Here is a 20283-nt window from a genome sequence, read left to right on the forward strand (position 1 = left end):
GGATATATTGTAGAAGGGATCATAATGACAGTAATATAGTGCTTACTATGGGTCAGGCACTGTGCTAAGCACTTTGCAATTATCTCATTCGATCTTCATGACGAGGTACTATTATCATCTCCATTTTACAGATGAAGAAACTGAGGCAAACAGAGGTTAAGTGACTTGCCCAGGGTCATCCTCCTAGTAAGTGTCTGAGGTTGGATTTGAACTCATATCTTCTTGACTCCAGGCTCCACCTGCTCTATGTACTGTGCCATATAATTGCCCTGAGGTATGGGTTGGACTAGTTGGCTTCTGAGGCCTCATCTAACTCATCTAACTCTCATCCAGAGACTTCTGAGATTGCCTTTCTTTGTGGCCCCAGAGCCTAACATGATGCCTGGTACACAGTAAGCACTTAATAAATGCTTGGTGATTGATTGATTTTTGCTCTTCACTTCATTCCTTTTCAGATACCCCAAATTCTGGTCAAACTGGACAACCAGCCATTCTCTTTACCCAGCGGTCCACCTCCCTGTCTCCACTCAGGCTGTCCACTCCAACCCCCAAACCTGGAATGCATCCCCTTCCCATTTCTGACCCTCAGGATTCTTCTTCCAAGCCTTATCTTACAGGGTCCTCTCCTGTGAAGCAGTTATAAAGGATCCTTTTTTCCTTCCTTCCTTCCTTCCTTCCTTCCTTCCTTCCTTCCTTCCTTCCTTCCTTCCTTCCTTCCTTCCTTCCTTCCTTCCTTCCTTCCTTCCTTCCTTCCCAGTAGAATATACATTCCTTGGAGGCCAATTCCCTCTCCTCTCTTCCCCATCCCCTTTCCTTGGAGGGAGCAGGGTGGGGGTGGGGTTCAGTCCTGGAACCATGAAACCAGATAAAGCATTTATTAAACACTTACTGTGTACCAGGCACATAAGAGCACCTGTGTTCAAGACATTGGACTGGTACTGGGCATGAGCAGACAATGAATGAATGAAAAAGCATTTATTAAGCACTTACCATGTTCTAAGCACCATGCTATCTTAAGGGTATAAATACAATGGCAAAGATAGTCTCTAACATTGAGGACCTTAAATTAAGAAGTGTAGGAGTATATGTTTGTCAGCTTTGAGAGATTCTAGAAAGCTGATCAATACAATACAATACGATCAATACAATGCAATACCAGAAGACCCATGATGCAACATGCTCTCCTTCTCCTGACTGGGAAGTGATGGGCTCAAAATACAGAATGAGATGTACATTTTTGTACATAGCCAATGAGCAAACTTAGTTTGCTTGACTAGGTATATTTGTGACGAGGACTTTTTTTCTTTTTCTCTTTCATGGGGGGAGGGGAGAAAGTAGGAAGAAAAGAAAAATTTATTAAATGAAAAAAATTTTAAAGGTGTTTTAAAAAATCAGATGAACTCAGTAACTGCCATTGTTCCTAGTCAAAGTGTTTTGATCTACTCCCCCCAAGGTCTTACCCACCCCACTAATAACTTTCCAAACCAAAGTTACCCTTACTGGCCACCAATCCCCTAAATGCACTGTTTTTCCCTTTAGAATTTACGTTTCTGGAGGGCAGGGACTATCTTTGCTGTTGCATTTATATCTGTAGGACCTGACACTGTATTTGGCACATAGCACATGCTTAAAAATGCTTTTGAATTAATTTTTTATTCATTCATTGTCTTTGTATTTCCCAGTCTTGGCTCACAAGTCAACACTCTTATAATCTTGGTACACAGTAAGTGCTTAATAAATGCTTTATTTCAATAAAAATTTGTTGAATAACATTTACTGGCTTGGTTTGATTTGATTTGAAATGCTGATTCATGCTTATGCATGCCTCTGTTCCCTGCCTGGGTACCTACGCCCAGATCTTCATTTGCCAGGAATGCTTCTTTGTTGTTGAGCCAACTTTCAATCTGCTCCACAGAGCTCAGGAACACCTATGGGAATGGAGAAGCATTTTGGCAGAGGGTCCAGTCACCGTAGGTGGACCACGCTTTCTATGGCATAGGTGGAATAGGTGGCATAGGCAGCGTAGGTGAATGGAGGCCTACGGACTGGCCTAGAGCCACAGATGGAGTCGGATGTGTGAGCAGAATAGAAGCAGGTGTTCTGGTTTCTAGCCAGGTATCTCAGGAGGGGCAAGTTGGTTGCAACAAAGATTCAGTGAAATCCTATCCAACGGTACGTCCCCTTACCCACATAAACAGGTTGCGGGTCTGTGCCAAGGGCTGATAACTGGGTCAATTGCTGAGCTTGGACCAGGCAAAACAGAATTAAGGGTGCTGACTGGTAGCAGCTGAGAACCACTGTTAGGATCATTGGCAAAGGAGAACACTTGGCTTCTCTTTCCACCAAAGCGAGGGAGGGGAGGGGAACACCGATAGGCGCAGGTCCTAGTGGAGGCCAGGGAAGAGATGGGCATGAAGGCCGCTTACACCCACCTGCAAATCCAAGGCCTGCTGCAGCCTGGCTTGATGTTCCTGCCAGCTGTCCTCCAGCCCGGTTAATTCGTGCTCAAAACTGGCCAGGGCCTGACATATATCTGGGGCACCAAGCAGCTGCTTCCCTGTGCTTCGTATCAAGTTGATACTCTCTGTCCTGGCTGATAGCTCTGCCTGTAACAGAGCAGGGCTCAGACCCCCCCAGAATTCATAGTGGGCCAGATGAACGAGTGGAGAGGGGTTTGGGGAAAATAACACGGCAACGAGTCTGAAGGACTGAAGGTGAACCACACTACCCACTTCCGTCCAGGGAGTCGATAGACTTAAAATGCAGAATGAGACATGGCCAATGCGAGATTTTGTTTTGCTGAGCTATGAGGGTTTTATTTTTCATTAAAAAAATTTCTTTACAGACATGATAACCTGGAAAGACTTATAAGATGCCGAGTGAGGGGAGCAGAAGTGGGAGAACATAATACACAATTACAGACACATTGTATCTGTGGTGACTAACTTTGATACACTTGGCTCCTCTCAGCAGTGCAAGGTTCAAAGGCAGCTCCAAAAGACTCATGATGAGAAGAGCTATGCACATCCAGAGAAAGAATTACGGAGTCTGAATGCAGATTGAGGAAAACTTTTTGGTCTTTTGTTGGTTTGTTTGTTTTTCGTTTTTGGTTTTGTTTTGTGTCTCCTTTCTTGTGGTTCATTATATTGGTTATAGATCTTCTTTACAATTTGACTATTGTGAAAAAAGTTTTAATGTGAAGCTATATGTAGAACCTATATCGGATTATATGCTGTCTTGGAGGAGAGGGAGGAGCGGAAAATTTGAAACTCAAAAACTTGAGGAACTAAATGTTGTAAACTAAAACTAAAATAAATTAATTATAATAAAAAGGAAAACAAAAAAAAATTGTTCAATGGGGAGGCAGGCAGTGGGAGGGAGAGATGGTAAATGCTTGTAAAAATGAATTAGTTAATTAAAATTTAAAAAACCATAACAATGTGCCACAGAAAATTAGGGTGATCCTGTTTCTCCTTGTTTAAAAAAGTAAAATGTCTTGGATTGTGTGTATAGTGGTGGTGGTGGGGAGTGGGGAAGAAAATGAACAGCAGCTGGGAGGGCGGCATGAATAAGGAGACCTGGGGATAGAGGACTTGGAGAAATATGGGGAATGGAAATGGCTCAAGGGTAAAAAATTAGTTCAGTTCAGTTGTTTCAGTCACGTCTGACTCGTCATAACCCCATTTGGAGTTTTCTTGGCAAAGATACTGGAATGGTTTGTCATTTCCTTCTGCAGCTCATTTTACAGAGGAGGAAACTGAGGCAAACAGAGTTAAGACTTGCCTGGTTTGCCATTTCCTCCTCCAGGTCATTTTACAGAGGAGGAAACGGAGGTAAACAGGGTTAAATGACTTGCCCAGGGTCCCACATCTACTAAGTGTCTGAGGCTGGACATGAATTCATGAACATGACTCTTCCTGACTCCAGGCCCAGCACTCTATCCACAGCACCACCTAACTTGCCCCCCCCCCCCCCGCCACCAAAATAAAAATCAGAGGAGCTGGGTTCAGATCCCACCTTTGACACTTATTACCTGCGTGACCTTGGGCAAATCATTAACCTCACTGGGCCTCAGTTTCCTCATTTGCAAAATGAAGGAGCTGAAGTAGATGACCTCTGAGATACTGTCTACCTCCAGACCTATGATTCCAAACTGGAGGCAATGGTTAAGTATACGGGAAGTCAGGAGAACTGAGATGAGAGAGAAGAAGCGGGCACTGGTGCCCACTGACCTTGAGTTCCTGGTGCTCCTCCATCAGACGCCTGGCCTCGGCAGGACTGCTGGGAGGGCTTCCCATCTCCATCTTAGTCTTCAGCCCTTGAGCCCAGCCTAGCAGTTCTCGAAGCATGGTGTGTAACTTCTGTACTTGGTAGGAACAATCCAGTTTCTCCCTCCTGCCCATAGGGATGATCAGTCAGCCCCAGGCAGAGGCATAACTAAGACAGGGTCACTGAGGTGTTGTCCCAAGGCACCAACATGGGAAAGTGCTTCTTCCCCGGGGTGATCATGTGAGGGGAGGATGCAGGACCTGTAGGAGACTGTGAATCTTGGAGGAAGTGGGTCTTCCTCTCCCCTTCCCCCTCAATGTCTGTGACCATAAAGGAGAACACAGTTGCCCAGCCCTGGTCACTCCCCAGACCAGAGCTCTGTAACCATCACATTCCTTTTCCTGGGTTCTGCCTCCTCTTCCCCCACTCCCTAATTCTGGCTTAAATATGTTTGACCCGATTAGATTATCTGGGTGCTAAACTTGGGGTGTCCTGGGATCTTTGTTTACTGCCCCCTACCACTCAATTGAGATTGCCCCGGGTTATTCCTCCTGAAAGTGTCCACTCCTCTGTCCTCCTGTTCTTTCTTATGCCCTCTCCCCCGCAATGTCTTCCTCCGTGCAGTTACTGCTAAAAATGTCCTTTGGGGCCATAGATCGGGGGTAGCAATACAGGGGTCTAGGAGACCCAGATGGGCAGGGGCAGAACGTCCAGGGGTGAGTGAGAGCGAGAAAGTGCCGGGATGATTCTGAGAAGCTGAAAGGAGAGGAAAGCTGTACAAAGATCATACCTGTGCTTGGCCTGGGCCTGCAGCCTCTGCCAGCTGTTGTTCAGCTCTCGCTGTTTGTGGATGAGGGCTTGGGCTGCCCCGGGGCTACTCTGACACAAACGACTCACCTCCTGCTCCAGGGGCTGCAGGAGAAGGGACGGCAGATTGGCACCCTAGCCTGGCCTGGGACGCAGGTGTTGATGCTCGGGAGATACCCACATACGGAGTAAGGCACTGGGGTTAATTTTACAACTGGGTAGTGGGGCAGGTGGAAAAATTCTGGCTTCTCAGTCAGCATCCTGTTACCTCCCAGTGAGTGGTGGGCCACTCTTGTGGGAAAGGGCAGCTAGGTGGTGCAGTGGATAGAGTGCCAGGGCCAAAGTCAGGAAGACTCTCCTTTGTGACTTCAAATCTGGCCTCGGATAGCTGTGTGACCCTGGACAAGTCACTTAACCCTGTTTGCCTCAGTTTCCTCATCTGTAAAATGAGCTGGAGAAGGAAATGGCAAACCACTCCAGTATCTTTGCCAGGAAACCCCCAAATGGGGTCACAGAGAGTCGGATACAACTGAAAAAAGACTGCACAACTTCTCTAGGACACTCACTCATTCAGTCAACATGCATATATTAAGCGCCTACTATATGCCAGGCACTGTGTTAAGTAGTGGTGGCATCCTAAGGTCTCCTGAGATTTGCCATCTGTCCAGTAGCTGCACCCTTAGGATCCCCGGAGCTTTCCATCCACCTATAGCTGACCGTCCTGTGCCTCTTGTCCTCCTCAATTAGAGCTCCTGAAGAGTAGGGACAGACCTCTTTTTACACTACCCATCCTGCCTGGAGCACTATGGAGTGAAGGCAATAAAATGGAGGCCGTGGCATGCTTGTTGACCCAGCCCCATGTGTACCTCCATCTGGGCCTGGATGACACTGATTTCCCGATCCAGTTCCTCATGTTTCCTCAGAAGCCTCTCTACATCCCCTAGGTCCTTTCCATAGTTGGGAACCTGGAGCAGGGCACTCTGAGAAGGCAAAGAGGAAGTCCATCAACAAGCATTTATGGGGTACTTACCAGATGGCCCCTAGGTGGCGCCACAGTGCACGGAGCACAGGCCTGGAGTCAGGAGGACCTGAGTTCAAATGTGACCTCAGATACTAATTCTGTGATCCTGGGCGAGTCACTTAACCCTGTTTGCCTCAGTTTCCTCATCTGTAAACGGCAAACCGGTGTCTTTGCCAGGAAGACCCCAAATAGGGTCACGAAGAGTCAGACACGACTAATCAACTAAAAAAACACCACAATAAACCTGCCGGGCACTGTGAGAGGACACAAATAAAGGCAAAAACGTGGTCCCTGTCCTCAAGGAGCTCATGCTGTGATGGTGGAGACAACACGCAAACCCCAAGTACATACAAGATAGATACAGCGTAATAAGTGTAAGATAATCTGAGAAAGGGGCCTGGGAAAGGCTTCCTGCAGGAGGTGGGATTTAAGGCGATGGTCAATAGTCAACAGGCATTTATTAAGCACCTACTACATACCAGGCACTATGCTAAGTGCTGGCGATACAAAGAAAGGCCATAGACAAGTCTTGTCCACAGTCTAACAGGGGAGACAGCCTGCAAATGATCATGGATAAGATAGTCTGGAGGTAATCAAGGGAGGTAAGGCTCAGGGTGAGATTTTAGCTGGAAATTCAAGGCAGCCGGGAGGCAGAGATGAGGAGGGAGGGCGTTTCAGGCATTCTGGCAAGGCCGGTAAAAATGCTCAGAGTTGAGAGATGGGGTAGATGGAGCATTGTGTTGGATGGAGGCAGGTGTCACTGGATCGTGGAGGATGTGGAGGAGGGGAGTGAGGTCTGAGAACTCATTATAATATAATAGAAATATAAGAAGACTGGAAAGGGAGAAAGGATCCAGGTCATAGAGGGCCTTGAAGCCAGAGGACTTTACTTTTGGTTCTGGATATAATGGAGAGTTTATTGAATAGGGAGGCCATGTAATCAGATTTGTGATTTAGGAAAATCGCTTTGGCAGCTTAATAGAGGAGAGACTGACATGGGGAGCAACTTGAGGGAGAGAGGAATTCAGGATTCGATGTATTAACCTCTATTGACCCCTTTTCCCTTTTCCTCTGGCACTGTGGCATCTGCCTCTTGCCCTGATCTGCTTCCCCAGGACCCCTGCCTCCCTGCCCCCACTTCTTGCAGAGCCCTAAGGCTCTATTCTTCCAGAGTTCTGAATACCACACTAGAGTCTGTTTCTGAGCTTCAGATTTCCCCTGGTCATTCCCAGGCTGCTCCATTCTAGAGCAGCCTGGCTTAGAGTTAGGAAGACCAAGATTCAAGCCTTGCCTTTGACACATATTGGCCATGTGACCACCGGCCAGTTGGCTCTAGCCAGCTGTCTAAGACTATACATTTCAGCGTGCCAACTTGCATTGGTAGAGGGAATTTCCTCCCCAAGACCTTGCACCCATGAAATCACAGGTCTGGATACGACAACAAAGTAAAACAAGATGCTTTTGTTCCAGGGTGGCCAAAGGAGACATTGGTAGCACAGACCCTGGAGCGCTCTAGAAGAGGCAGGCAAGTGGAGAGCCAAGGAGACTCTCAGGACTGAGTTTGCTCCCCCTTCAGACAGGGTCCTGCCTTCTTCTCCCCCTGGCTTTTGCCTAAAATCTACCACTCTGGTCTCTATGTGTCCCTTACCTTCTCTCCAATCCTCTCCACGATATTGTCCAACTCCTGGACCAGTGCATGCATCTTCAGGGCACCCTCTAGCTGTCGTTGGTATCGGAGGAGGTTGCCATGGAAATTATTCCATCTGCCAGGGTGGATAGGTATTAATGGGGCTAGAATCAGTCTGGGCATAGAACTCCAACATGTCCACCTTCTGAGTTTGCTAGTGTCCTCCCACTCCTCCCCTTCCCCCTTCCCACCATCTCCCCTCAGGACTGGCCTCTCATTGAGTTGATGTCGCCGCTGGTAGGTGATCTTGACCTCCTCTGGATCTCGGCTCTTGAGCTGAAGGGACACGGCATTAATGGCCTTGATGTGGGTATCATCCACTGTCTCCTGGCATGGGGGAAAAGAACCAAGATGTGGACTCAGGCCTAGAGGAGAAAGTAGAGACCATTCCCCAGGGAGGATCCTTCTTTAAATTGGGCTGGCATATGAAGGGCCAGATCTGAGGGGCAACAGAGGTACAAGAGGCTGTGGGCACTGGATTTCCTCATCCTGCAGTTCCTGTAGCTGTCTGGGGAATCCTCCAGTCATGCTGTTGTGGTCTAGGGGTCTTGGGAACTCCAAAATGCAAGGGCAAAGGGCGTCAGTCTGCCTTGAAAGAATTTGATCACTCAAGCCTTCTTTCAGTCTAAGTAGTTTATTAAAACACTGACTGGGTGGGCAAGATTCCTAGTGAGTCTGTGTTATTTGTGACGCCAACACAAGCGGGCCAGATTTTAAGAATCTGAACAATTTAAGGGGGAAAGATGGACATTTTTATACAGAAAGACTGTGGGAAGATCTGAATAGGATCTAGGAGTGGCAAGTAGCCTGGGGGTGGGCCATGTGCAGACAGGGAGGGCCAGAATGAAAGGGCAGTCAAAAGGATTATTGACTGGGATGAGCCATGCCTCAGGGGAAAGCCAGGGACTGGGCCATGTGGGAAAGTCCAGGGGCTTTTCCCTTTCTGGTGTCTAGATCCCAAAGGTCTTTTCCTTTTTAGGAGTTCAGATCCCACCCCCATCAATATAATCTTCTCAGAAGCCAGAAAAGTTGTTATTACTCAGAAGGGGGTACTAGGTGGGTGGTGGAGGGCACGGGGCAAGAATCACAGAATCAGAGATTTAGAGCTGAAAGGGACTTTTGAGGTTATTATATTAGAGCTGGGGAAAGTGAGATCCAGAAATGACTTATCCAAGATCACACAGCTGACACATAGGAACTCTTCTCTTTGACTTTTAAAGCCCCCACATACCATTCCAACCTTGTTGTATACGTCACTCCCCTTCCTGCACTCTGTAGTCTGGCAAGATTGTCCTTTGAGAGAAATGATTTTTTTTCTCATATGTTAGTAACCAAATTAGGATTGAAGTTTTTTTTTTTTTTTCCCTTTCTATTTTCCTCATCCAAGGACCATTCCTTGTAGGTCAGTCTTTTTGTGAAGGACAGGGCTGATGATGAAATTGGCCCAAACCTCTGGGAACCACTCTCTTCAGTCTTAGGTGACACCACTTAACTAGGAGAGCTTATTTCTGATTAAAGAGAAATCAAATCTAGATGAATTCCAGCCCTAAAAGCATGTGCTCTTGAAACCCCCCATTGTTCAAAGGGAATGGTCTGGGTGGAGACTAATTCCTTTGTCCAGAGTGCTGGAGACAGCTCTCGTTCAAGATCAAGCAGCAGGAGCTAAAGCCTTTTAGTCCAACTCCTCCTTAATATGTTCGCCCCCCTCATTGATGGTTCACCAATCAGGGCTGAACTCCACCTGTCATCCCCTTTTCCAAAGGTATTTAAGCATTCCATGATCTCCAGCTTTGTCTTTGGTTACTCAGAGACCACCAACCATCCATTTATTGATTATTTGCTAGCCTAATTAATAAATTGATTATTAATTACCCAGAAACTCTGTCTCTTGCGCTTTCTATTCATCTCACCTTCTTACTGTTTCTTGAACATGACACTCTCTTGTCACTATGTCTTTGTGTCCTGACTGTCCCCCGTACCTGGAATGTACCCCCTTCTCACTTCCACATCTTAGAATCTTTGCTTCCTTCAAAGCTCAGCTCTAAGGCCACCCCCCACCCCATCCCCAGCTGCTGGTGCCCTACCCTCCCTCTCTCCCAATTTACCTTATATTCCCTTGGTATATTCTAATATACATCTCTACTGTCCATCCTGACAGAATGGAAGCTCCTTGAGGGCAGGCTCTGTTTTGGTTTTGTTCTTGAATCCATGCCTAGCATCTAGCACACTGTCTGGCACAGGGGAGGCACCTAGTAAATGCTTGATTGCATGACTGAAGTAGCAGCGCTGGGTTTTGAACCCAAGGCCCTCTAACTCCAGAACTTCAGGACCACACGGTTCCTGTCACTAGAAAGCTCACATCTTACTTACAAACACACAAATTAGCAAAACCTGTTCCCAAAAGAGTTTGGAATAAAAAAAGATCTTTTTAAAGGCAGTGAGGGGGAGGTAAGACAGCTGTGGGGATAGACGAAAGAGCAGTTTTGTGACTAATTGAAATGTATAAAGTGGAGATGGAGTTTCTCTGATGAATAAGTAAAAAGAAAGAGTGAGCATGGGAGGAAAAAGGCTTTCAGAGTTTGCTCCAGCTGTCCAGCCCATGGCATTTCTTTTGATCACAGGGTCAGAAAAACATAGAACTGGAGCTGGAAGGGACCTCAGAGGCCACTTACTCTCACCCTTTCATTTTATGAATGAAGAAGCTGAGGCACAGATTAGTTAAGTGACTCGTCCAAGGTCACATGGGGTAGTGTCAGAGGTGAGATATGAACTCAAGGCCTCTGATTCTCAAATCCATGTTCTTTCCCCTCCAGGAATCTGACCAGTTTCCATGTTTGGGATTACGGTTGGTCTGATTAAGTGGTCCTCTACATCAGAGGTGTTGGCCCAGAATCAAATTAAAATGTAATTGGGAAGTATTTCCCCAAATAAAAATACAAAGAACATAGATAATGTTAAAATGTGGTTTTCTGAGTCAATTTGTGCCAATGTAGGTAAGGTTTAGTGGCCCCATTTCCATTATTATTATTATCATTTTTGAGGCAATCAGGGTTAAGTGACTTGCCCAGGGTCACACAGCTAGCAAGTGTCTGAGGCTGGATTTGAAGTGGCCCCAATTCTGAGTTTGACACCACTGCTTTACATAGTATAGTCATGTGAAGCTTCCATGTCCAAAAATATCCTTCCTACCCAGCAGTCACAATTCCTGCAATTTTTTTTACCATTAGAAATTCATTCATTTGCATTCACTATCCCTCTCTTAAATCTTCTTTTAGAATGCAAATATCACAAAAGGGGTTAAGTAATAAGTCACTACTATATGACTGGAAATACCTTAATTAGATTAATTTTCTTGACAGCTAGAGAGCACTGGGGAGCAGGGGTGAAGGCAGGAAAAGTGATAAGAGAAGTACTGAAAAAAAGAAGTAGAGGGAAAGGCCATAGAAAGAAAAGGTTAGACGACCCAGGTGATTTTGGTTGGCTTCACAATTTCCTCTTGGGTCAGCTGTGTTTGGAATGTGGGTGTTTCAGTCTAGGGGAAGAGAGGAGAATGCAGCCAGGTCTAAGGTGTAGAAGTTGCTATACACAGGCACCTTGCAACCCCTGATTCATAAGCACCTCTCACTCCATACCTGACATGCCTTATAACTCTTACGCCTCTTACCCATAAGGCAGTGCCTTGGAATTCACTCAGCCGTCTGCTGAGTTGTAGACAGTGTTCATAATCTCGCCCCAAGTCTCCAACATTCACCATCACTTCCTGGGAGGGAAGAGGGGGTTATATGCCTGGCACATAAAAGTTTTTTCATTCATTCATTCATTCATATTATATATAAGTTGACCAATAAATAGGTTCCTGATCTACTTTGGCAGAGGGAATTTCCACAATGGGAATTCCTTGAAATGGCACAATCACAGGTCTAGATCAAATTAGCTATATTTATATAGAGATGCAGACCTCTATATAGATATGTTTACATAAAATATAATATATTTATATGAATATATAGATATATCTTTAGATGTGTAAAAATATGTTGTATATAATACAACATACTGATATATATCTACATGCATTATCTATCAAAATTGATATATTTATAGATATGTAAATATATAATATAATGATGATATATAATATATTTATATGGATATACATAAAGATATAATAATGATATCACATATGATATACAGATATAGGGTATATTGTTATATGTTAATATCTATATAGAAGTATATGTAGATACAGAAAATATATAAGGTAATAACAATGATTTAATATGGAATATACTTGTATATGTATGTATCTATAGATATATAAAATACATATTTGTGTGTATATATGCATACATAATGCATAGATACATAAATACACATGAAATCGTTTCTACCTTCTCCCTGATCCAGGCCTCTACTTGGTCCACACGTTGTAGAAACTCTAAGAAATCCCGTTTGTCCTCCAGGCCCCTGCCCCTGGCGACCATGGCCTGTCTTAGCTTGTGCCAGTGATCCTGAAGCCTCTGCTGTTTTTCCAGGATCTCTCTAGCCTGAGGATGGCTCTGGGCCAGGAGAGCTTCTCCCTTCTGCAATGAAGTCCAGACACCAGGAGATTTTGTCTTCCTGGTCCCTCGTCCCTAAAGTATTGCTTCCCTCAAATGGGACCCAACTTCCAGACCCCACCCTCAACCTTCCTGATAATGCCATTTTTTTTTCCTCTTGCCAGCTGGACACTGAGCACCTTCCCTCATCCCCTACCCTTGCTGGAGGGAACCCAGGATCCCCTTTCCACTCCAAGCCTTGGGTCCACCCTTCCCAGTGCTGGTGGGTCACTCCTTAGGCCTGATTTAGCCTAAGAGCTCCCGATCCTTGCCATCTGCTCTGTTGTCGCTCCCTCAGGCACCCCAGAGCTTTCCATTCATCCTGTAAGTGAACTCTCCTAAAGGCAGGGTGTGCTGAAACCAGTCCAGATAGGCTCACAAGAGCCAGCTGTGAAATTTGCAGTGTGAGCGTTTACACTCCAGAAATCAGCACATGCTACAAATCGGGGCTCGATTTTTTTGTTTTGTTGATTGTCTAGACTTTAGAATATGGCAGAAAAATGTCAATAATGCAAATTAAACTTAAAAGTCTGTTGTGGACACATTTTTCTCTTCAGAGAGTAGGTTGTTAAGCATTTAACCGCACACTGCTGCTTACACAGCTATGTGGCTCAGTGGATAGAGCCCTGGGCTTGAGGTCAGGAAGACTCATCTTCCTGAGCTCAAATCTGGCCTTAGACCCTTACTAGCTGTGTGACTCTGGGCAAGTCACTTAACCCTGTTTGCCTCAGTTTCCTCATATGTGAAATGGGCTGGAGAAGGAAATGGCAAACCAGTCCAGTATCTCTGTCCCAAAACCCCGCCAAAGGGGTCAGACATGACTGAAATGACCCAACAGTGACAAAAGCTGCTTGAATGTATTGTCTTCATCCCCTTGATAGCTATTTGCTTTACCTTGGTGACATGGGTTATAACTTCCTCATGGGCCTGGACCTCAGCCTCAAATTCCTGGTGTTTCTGTAAGCACTTCAGCTTGTCCTTCAGGTCACCAGAACCCCATGGGCTTGGTTCTTCTAGTTGTTGAGTTCTCTCTTGGATCCAGTCTTCTGCCTGGGTACAACCGGTGACAAGGTAGGAGTAGGGTTAGTTATAATTAACTTAACCTTTATCATTCCCTGGGCCCAGAGCCTAGCTGCACATTCCTAGTTCTGCGTGCCACCCCCAGTGAACATTATATGGGACAGACTATCATTACCTAGGCCCATGTAGACTCTATATAGATCATTCCCTGTGTATTGGTCACTGGATTTAGGAGCCTTTCCTAACTCCTGTCCCCCAACCCTAACCCAGGACTTTCCCCTTCTGGCCATCCCTCCACCTAGTGCCTTCTTCCCTTCTATTCACTCTATCTATCTATCTATGTCTATAGAATATAGATCATTTATCTGTAGGTTGTCTCTCTCATTAGAATATGAGTTCCTTGAGGGCAGGGATCATATGTTTTTGCCTCTCTTTATATCCCCAGCTCTCCACACAGTGCCTGGCATATAGTAAGCACTTACTAAGAGTTTGTTGGATAATGAATTAGACTTATGATCTGGGCCTAGGTTGATACCTGTGAGGTTCCTGGTAGGGCAGTTCCCCTGGTATGTTAAGCTGGTATCACCAGCAAACCAAGCAGAAGTTCCTCAAAGGCTCAGCCAATGCTTGCTGTCATTTGAGAGGCAGTCATAGGGGAGGGGACACAGAAGGAGCCATATAACTGTCTTAGGGGTTCTGGAGTTGTCTGGGGGCTCCTTTTAGATGTACAGAGCCCCCAGCTTATTGGGGCCTGCTTTGCTCAGTTCAATTGTCCTGTTCATTACTACCCTTCTGGTCCAGCCCTGGTACTGACCTCAGCCACATCCCTGGTGAAACTCGCCAGCAACAGGGTGGTATGCAGGGCTTTCCCACGGGTATGGGCCTGCTCCTTTACTCGCCTTCGTCGCTCCCGCACCAAATTCAGTAATTCATACACCCCGGCTCCCTTGAGATGCTTCACCTGTTCCTGCAGGGCTGCTTCCTGTGGGAGGGGAGAAGGTGCTTACTGCCTGTATCACCCCTCTAGGCTCAGAGTCTTGCTGCACATCCCTAGTTCTGCATGCCACCTCCCCAGTGCAAGCTTATAGGGATCAAAAAGCAGACCTGGTAAGTCTGGGGGATACAAAACAGAGCCTTTCATCCCTTCTAGAGCAGACCCATCCCAAGGTGCTTCTGACCAGTAATGTTAACAACAGCTAACATTTACATCACATTTTAAGCCTTGTGAGGCACTTTACATATGCTATCTCATTTAATGTAGGTGCTACTATTATCATCCTCATTTTACAGAAAAAGAAACCAAACCTAAGAGAAGTTAAGTGATTTGACCAGAGTCACATGGCAGAGAGTTTAAGAGCCTTGCCAAACATCACCAAGTTAGGAAGTGTCTAAGGCAGGATTCGAACTTGAGTCTTCCTGACTCCAGGTCCAATGCCCTATCCACAATGCCAACCATTCACATGTCTATAGCACTCAAAGAAAGCACAACATGTTTTCTTTACAATAACTCCCATTTTACAGACGAGGAAACTGAGACTCGGAGACGTAAAAATCACTTTTCCAGGGCCACAGCTAGTATTTGTCAAAGCCAGTATTTGAAAATTAGTTTCTTCCCCTCTTTTTCAAATATACCATATTGCCCATGCTGGACTGAGCAATCTCTCCAAGGACAGCTAGGAGACAGCATGGCACAGTGGACAAAGTGTCGTACTTGGATTTTAGATGCCCTGGGTTCAAATCTTGCTCAGATACTTCTGGCTGTGTGATGTTTGGCAGGGCTCTTGACCTGTCTGAGCCTCAGCTTTCTCATCTATCAAATAAGGATGGACTAGGTAGCCTCAAAGGTGGTTGACAGATCTAAAATTGTGATCTTGTGATCCCCAATTGGTCTCTAGGGTGTTGGGAGCAGCCTCTCTGCATTTACTTTATGTTAGTCCCTCACCTACCCTGTCTACTTCCTGTGCCCCACATATAGCTCATAGCCTCTTGACTCATTCTTCCCCCTTTTGGACTTCTCCATGCTCCTCCATGCCCGACTCGGCCAGGCAGAACATCCCAGCTTCCCTCTGAGCCCATCACCTTCTCATCCTGGGCAGCCAGAATCTTCTGGAAAGCCTCATGCTTCCGGATCAGCCTCTCCAGTCCCTCCACGGAGCTTTCCAAGGTGCTGGTTTTTAGATACACCTAGACCAACCCATGATGAGGGCCAAAGAGAAGAATCAAGAGCCAATTTGGTTTGGACATAAAGCAGATAGATGAGTGTATGTGTTGCTTAACCTCCAAGGGCCTCAGTTTCTTTATCTGCAAAAAGAAGGGGTTCGACTAGCTGATCTCTGAGGTCTCATACAGCCCTAAATCTATGATCTCATGACTCAGCCCAGGCTTCAGCTGGTGAAGGAAGCAGAGAGTGTCCACCCTGGATCTTAGCCACATTGAAGGGTACAACTTTCTTTTCATTTTTCCTACACTATTTTGTTCATCACGATCTATCATTTTTCACACACACACAGACACACACAGACACACACAGATACACACACACACATTATGTAAACTTGTGGAGGGCTGGGACTATGGCATTTTTCATCAGTCTATTTGCTGAATTGGATCAAATCAACACATTTGCTGCTTCTAAAACAGGTGGGAAAGAATAGAAAGCAGAGAAATGAGTGTGTGTGTGTGTGTGTGTGTGTGTGTACATGTGTATGCATATGAGGAAAGTGAGGGAGGGGGAATTGATAGGGGGAAAAGATAATGGAGAACACAGGGAAGCAAGGGCCTGAGGAGAGGGGGTGGGTGGGAGCTACCTCCTGGGCAGTGAGGATCTTATTGAAGTGGTCACAGTCTCTGCTGAAGAGCTGTCCAAGGTGCATGGTCATCAGCTGCTCCTGCTTCCCTTCCCAAGCCTGGAACACCTTTAGCCGCTCTTCCCGGAGGGCTCCCAGCTTCTCCTGGATCTGCAGCACACAGACAGCCTGGGTTGGGGTAGGGGTGGGGTGGTCTGAGAAAGACAGTGTTGGGGTGTATGTGCAGAAGAGCCTCAGACTAGTGCAGGGGTGGGGAACCTGTGGCCTTGAGGCCACATGTCGTCCTCTAGGTCCTCAAGTGAGGCCTTTTGAACCCAAACTTCACAGAACAAATCCTTTTTTTTAAGGAGAGTTGTTCTGTGAGGTTTGGATTCTCTAACACTGGACTAATTAACCTTTTCTGTGTCATAGGCCTCTTTGGTAGGATGGTGAAGCCTATGGATCCTTTCTCAGAATAATTATGCATTTTTAAATGCATAAAATAAAATACTTAGTATTAAAAGGAAAACAATTATATGAAAATACAAGTATTAGAATATATGTGAGCACACATGTATATGTTAATATACATAGGTGTATACAAGCATGTGCATTCTATATATAACACATGTATGTATTATACACATGCATGTATACTACATACACACATGTATGTGCATCTGTTGATGTGTATAATGTACACACACGCAGTCATCCCTTCCACATCATGACTTTCCCCATTGCAGGTTCTGATATATTGTAGGTCGGCATAAGAAATTAAATGGGAATTTTTAGGGAGTTTTGCGGAAGCCACAGATGACATGTGAAGGCCAGCAGCCTATGGACAGATACTTAACCCAAATTTTACAATAAGGTACTGTAAATAGCCCATAAAACAAAAAAAAAATCAGACTTTTTCTCTGGTATGAAGGGAGGGCCAAAACACCTTACAAGAATTCTCCAGATTGTGGGGGAGCTGCGCCCCTAACCCCCTGTGATGTGGAAGGGATAACTGTATATATGTGTGTGTGCATTCAACAGATCTCAGGCTAAGGAGTCCCTAAAGCCTCTTTCCAGCTCTAATGTTTGATGATTCTTGTGACTCCATATGTAACCCCTGCCTTATTCCCACCTTCAACTCTCCCTTGTATTTTCCCCTCTCCCCTCTGCTGTGGAAATAACACTGACTCTGGAGTCAGAGGGCCTGGGTTTAAATCCCATATCTATCATTAATTACCTTATGACCCTGGACAAGGTAATTAGGCCCCCTAGACCCGTTTCCTCATCTATAAAACATGAGATCTGGACTAGCTGGCCCCATCCAGCTCTACAGTGATGTTCCTAAGCTTTTATATGCAGCAGGGCAAGCCCCTTCTGTGTTCCTAGGTCTTGACCAGGATGTCATCAGAGTAGCGGAGGGGTTAGATAAGGTAAGAAAGGAGTAGAATGGAGCAGGGAAGAAAACACATCCACATGGAGGCCTTGGGGAGAGCCTGGAGCAAAAAGCTACCTCTTCAATGGGGGCTCCCTCCTCAAGGAGCAGCCCCTGGCCCAGCTGTACCGCCTGCTGGTACACCTCCTCCTGGGCCTCCAGCTTGGCCCGGACGTCCTGATGCTCACTAAGCTGCAAGTGGCTGCTGCTGGCATCTCGGGAGGTCTCCTTTGCCCACAGCTCCCTCTGAACTCCAGTCGCCCATGTTGAATACTCCTGTACCTGGGCCCCCCAGAGAGAACAGAGGGAGTCAGCTTTGAGCAGGAATGAAGAGAACCAGCTCTCACATAAGCAGAACTCTGGTGTGCTCTCCCAGCAGACCTACCAAGGTACACATATGTACAGATATCAGAGCTAGTTCAGAGGCTCCTCTAAGTCACTGAATCACAGACCTTAGAAATCATTTCATCCAACCACCTCATCTTACAGATGTGGAAACTGAGGTCCAGAGAGGTTAAATCACTTGCCCAAGGTCACACAGACAGTGAGGGAGCAGAGTCTGGATTTGAACTCAGGTCTTATGACTTCAAGTACAGCATTCTTTCCACCGTACCAAGCTGCCTCACATCACTCCTTTCAGATACCAACTAGTTCAGATGCCCCCTGGTTCTCCAGATGTGGGCAGCTCAGAACCCATGGTGTGAGGCTGAGAGGGCTCTCCAGAAGCTGGCTTTCCTTATTATCTGCTACTTTCCAGCATTAAATCCTCACTGTTCTCCAGCCGGCTCACTTTCATCGCTGTCCCTCATCAAGGTATGCTTATTCTTACCTTGCCGTCTTTTCCTGTGCTTTCTTCCCCTCCCCCCCATACACACTTGGAACCCCCTCTCCTTTTTGTTCTACCTGCCTGAATCTTACTCTTCCTTCATGACTCCGCTTCAGGAAGTCCTGCTTCCTGCCTGAAGCCTTCCCCGGCTATTCGAGAAAGCCTTCTCTGCTTTCTCTTCTCTGAACTCAACAATACTCAGAGTCTGTACCTCCCCCACTAAGAATGAATTGTCTGGCAATATTAGCTATTGCTTCAAGTATGTTATTCCTGTCTCTTTATGTAGGCTATGAGCTTTCTGAGGGCAGGGACTGTGTCTTACCCATCTGCACCTGTCACTGCACCCAGCCTAGTGGCAAACATGGTAAGGACTTAATGCCCGGGTCACATCTGTAGGCCGTAGCAGGACAGTACTCTGGGCCCCTTGGGCTGGCTCCCTAGATGAGCACCTCTTTGCTTAACTTCTCACAGATCTTGCTTCCCACGTTGTACTTACTTGTCTGGTTGCCCACAAATGTTCTAAGACTAGCCCCGTATGTATGTCACACCTACATCCCCGTCTGTGCTCTGTGCACAATACCCTCAATTCCATTTGAGAGATGGTACAGTGTCATGGACAGAGAGGTGGCCTCAGAGTCAGGAAGATCTGGATTTAAGTCCTGCCTCTAACACATACTGACCATGTGACCCTGGGCAAGTCACTTACTTTTCAGTGCCCAAGGAACCTCTCTAAGGTGTTAAGTTGTAGATCAACACCGGTAGAGGGAGAGTCTTCACCTAGAGTTCTTATATCAGTTAAATCATAGCTCTGGTCTAGGGGTGGGGAACCTGTGGCCTCAAGACCACATGTGGCCCTCTAGGTCCTCAAGTGTGGCCCTTTGACTGAACCCAAACTCCACAGAACAAATCCCCTTAATAAAAGGATTTCTTGGGGCAGCTAGGTGGTTCAGTGAGTAGAGTACCGACTCTGGAGTCAGGAGGACCTGAGTTCAAATGTGAGCTCAGACACTTGACACACGTACTAGCTATGTGACCTTGGGCAAGTCACTTAACCCCAATTGCTCTGCCTGTCCCCCTCCAAAAAAAAATTAAAACAAAATAAAAGGATTTCTTCTATAAAACTTGGACTCAGTCAAGAGGCCACGTACAAGGACCTAGAAGGCCACAGCTTCCCTACCCCTGCAGTCTGGTCCAAAACAAGTGTCTAGGTGCTGGGACTGTAAAGTTAAAATATAAAATCACCCCTGAGGTCAAGAAGCTTACAATCTATATGCTGCCCCTCCAGGTCCCAATGTCTTTTCTTCCAAGGCACTCTGGGGATTTCTCACCACAGTATGGAAGCCTGCAAGCAAGCAGGCCTGTTCCAGATCTCCCCGGCGCCTTTCTACCCGAAGCCTCAGCGACTCCCAGCTCTGAACCACAGCTTCCTGCTGGCTCTGCAGGGCCTCGGCCTGAGTTCCAGAGCACAGCTTCTGCATCTCATCAGCCGTATCCAACAGCTCCTGCAGCTGAGGAAGGACAGGGGTCAGCTCTCTGGAGAGGTTGGGGGCTGTGGGGCCCAGCAGGCCCATGGAAGCAAAGGGGACCCACCCTCCCTAAAGACAGCCCTCCTCTCCCACTCACCTCAGGACACCAACTTTAGGAAAAAAAATTTTAAAAAGATCTCCTTTGAAAGGAAAAAGAAGCACCAGTCATGCCCTGTCCAAGGGAAGAAAGAACCCATCGGTGTACTGAGGGGGTGCATGGGATCAAAGATATAGGGAGGGAAGGGACCAGTCCTCGCATTCCTCTCCAGACCACACTCCTGGCTCTCCAAGCCTTTTTTCTACAATGTCCC

At 46.4% G+C, this 20283-nt stretch overlaps 1 protein-coding gene across 1 annotated transcript in view; it reads right to left on the bottom strand.

The window, feature by feature from the left end:
* The window catches only part of SPTBN5 (spectrin beta, non-erythrocytic 5), an 84710-nt gene that overhangs the window by 26350 nt on the left and 38077 nt on the right, over nt 1-20283 (bottom strand). The window contains 15 exon segments of the mRNA XM_036736689.1: nt 1851-1928; nt 2433-2606; nt 4233-4395; nt 5060-5181; nt 5943-6056; nt 7746-7860; nt 7996-8111; nt 11449-11544; nt 12176-12367; nt 13277-13432; nt 14217-14384; nt 15482-15586; nt 16210-16359; nt 17699-17902; nt 19775-19954. Coding sequence (XP_036592584.1) covers nt 1851-1928; nt 2433-2606; nt 4233-4395; nt 5060-5181; nt 5943-6056; nt 7746-7860; nt 7996-8111; nt 11449-11544; nt 12176-12367; nt 13277-13432; nt 14217-14384; nt 15482-15586; nt 16210-16359; nt 17699-17902; nt 19775-19954 — 2133 coding nt within the window.

This window comes from Trichosurus vulpecula, chromosome 8, assembly GCF_011100635.1.
Source record: "Trichosurus vulpecula isolate mTriVul1 chromosome 8, mTriVul1.pri, whole genome shotgun sequence".
In the NCBI taxonomy this organism is placed as follows: domain Eukaryota; kingdom Metazoa; phylum Chordata; class Mammalia; order Diprotodontia; family Phalangeridae; genus Trichosurus; species Trichosurus vulpecula.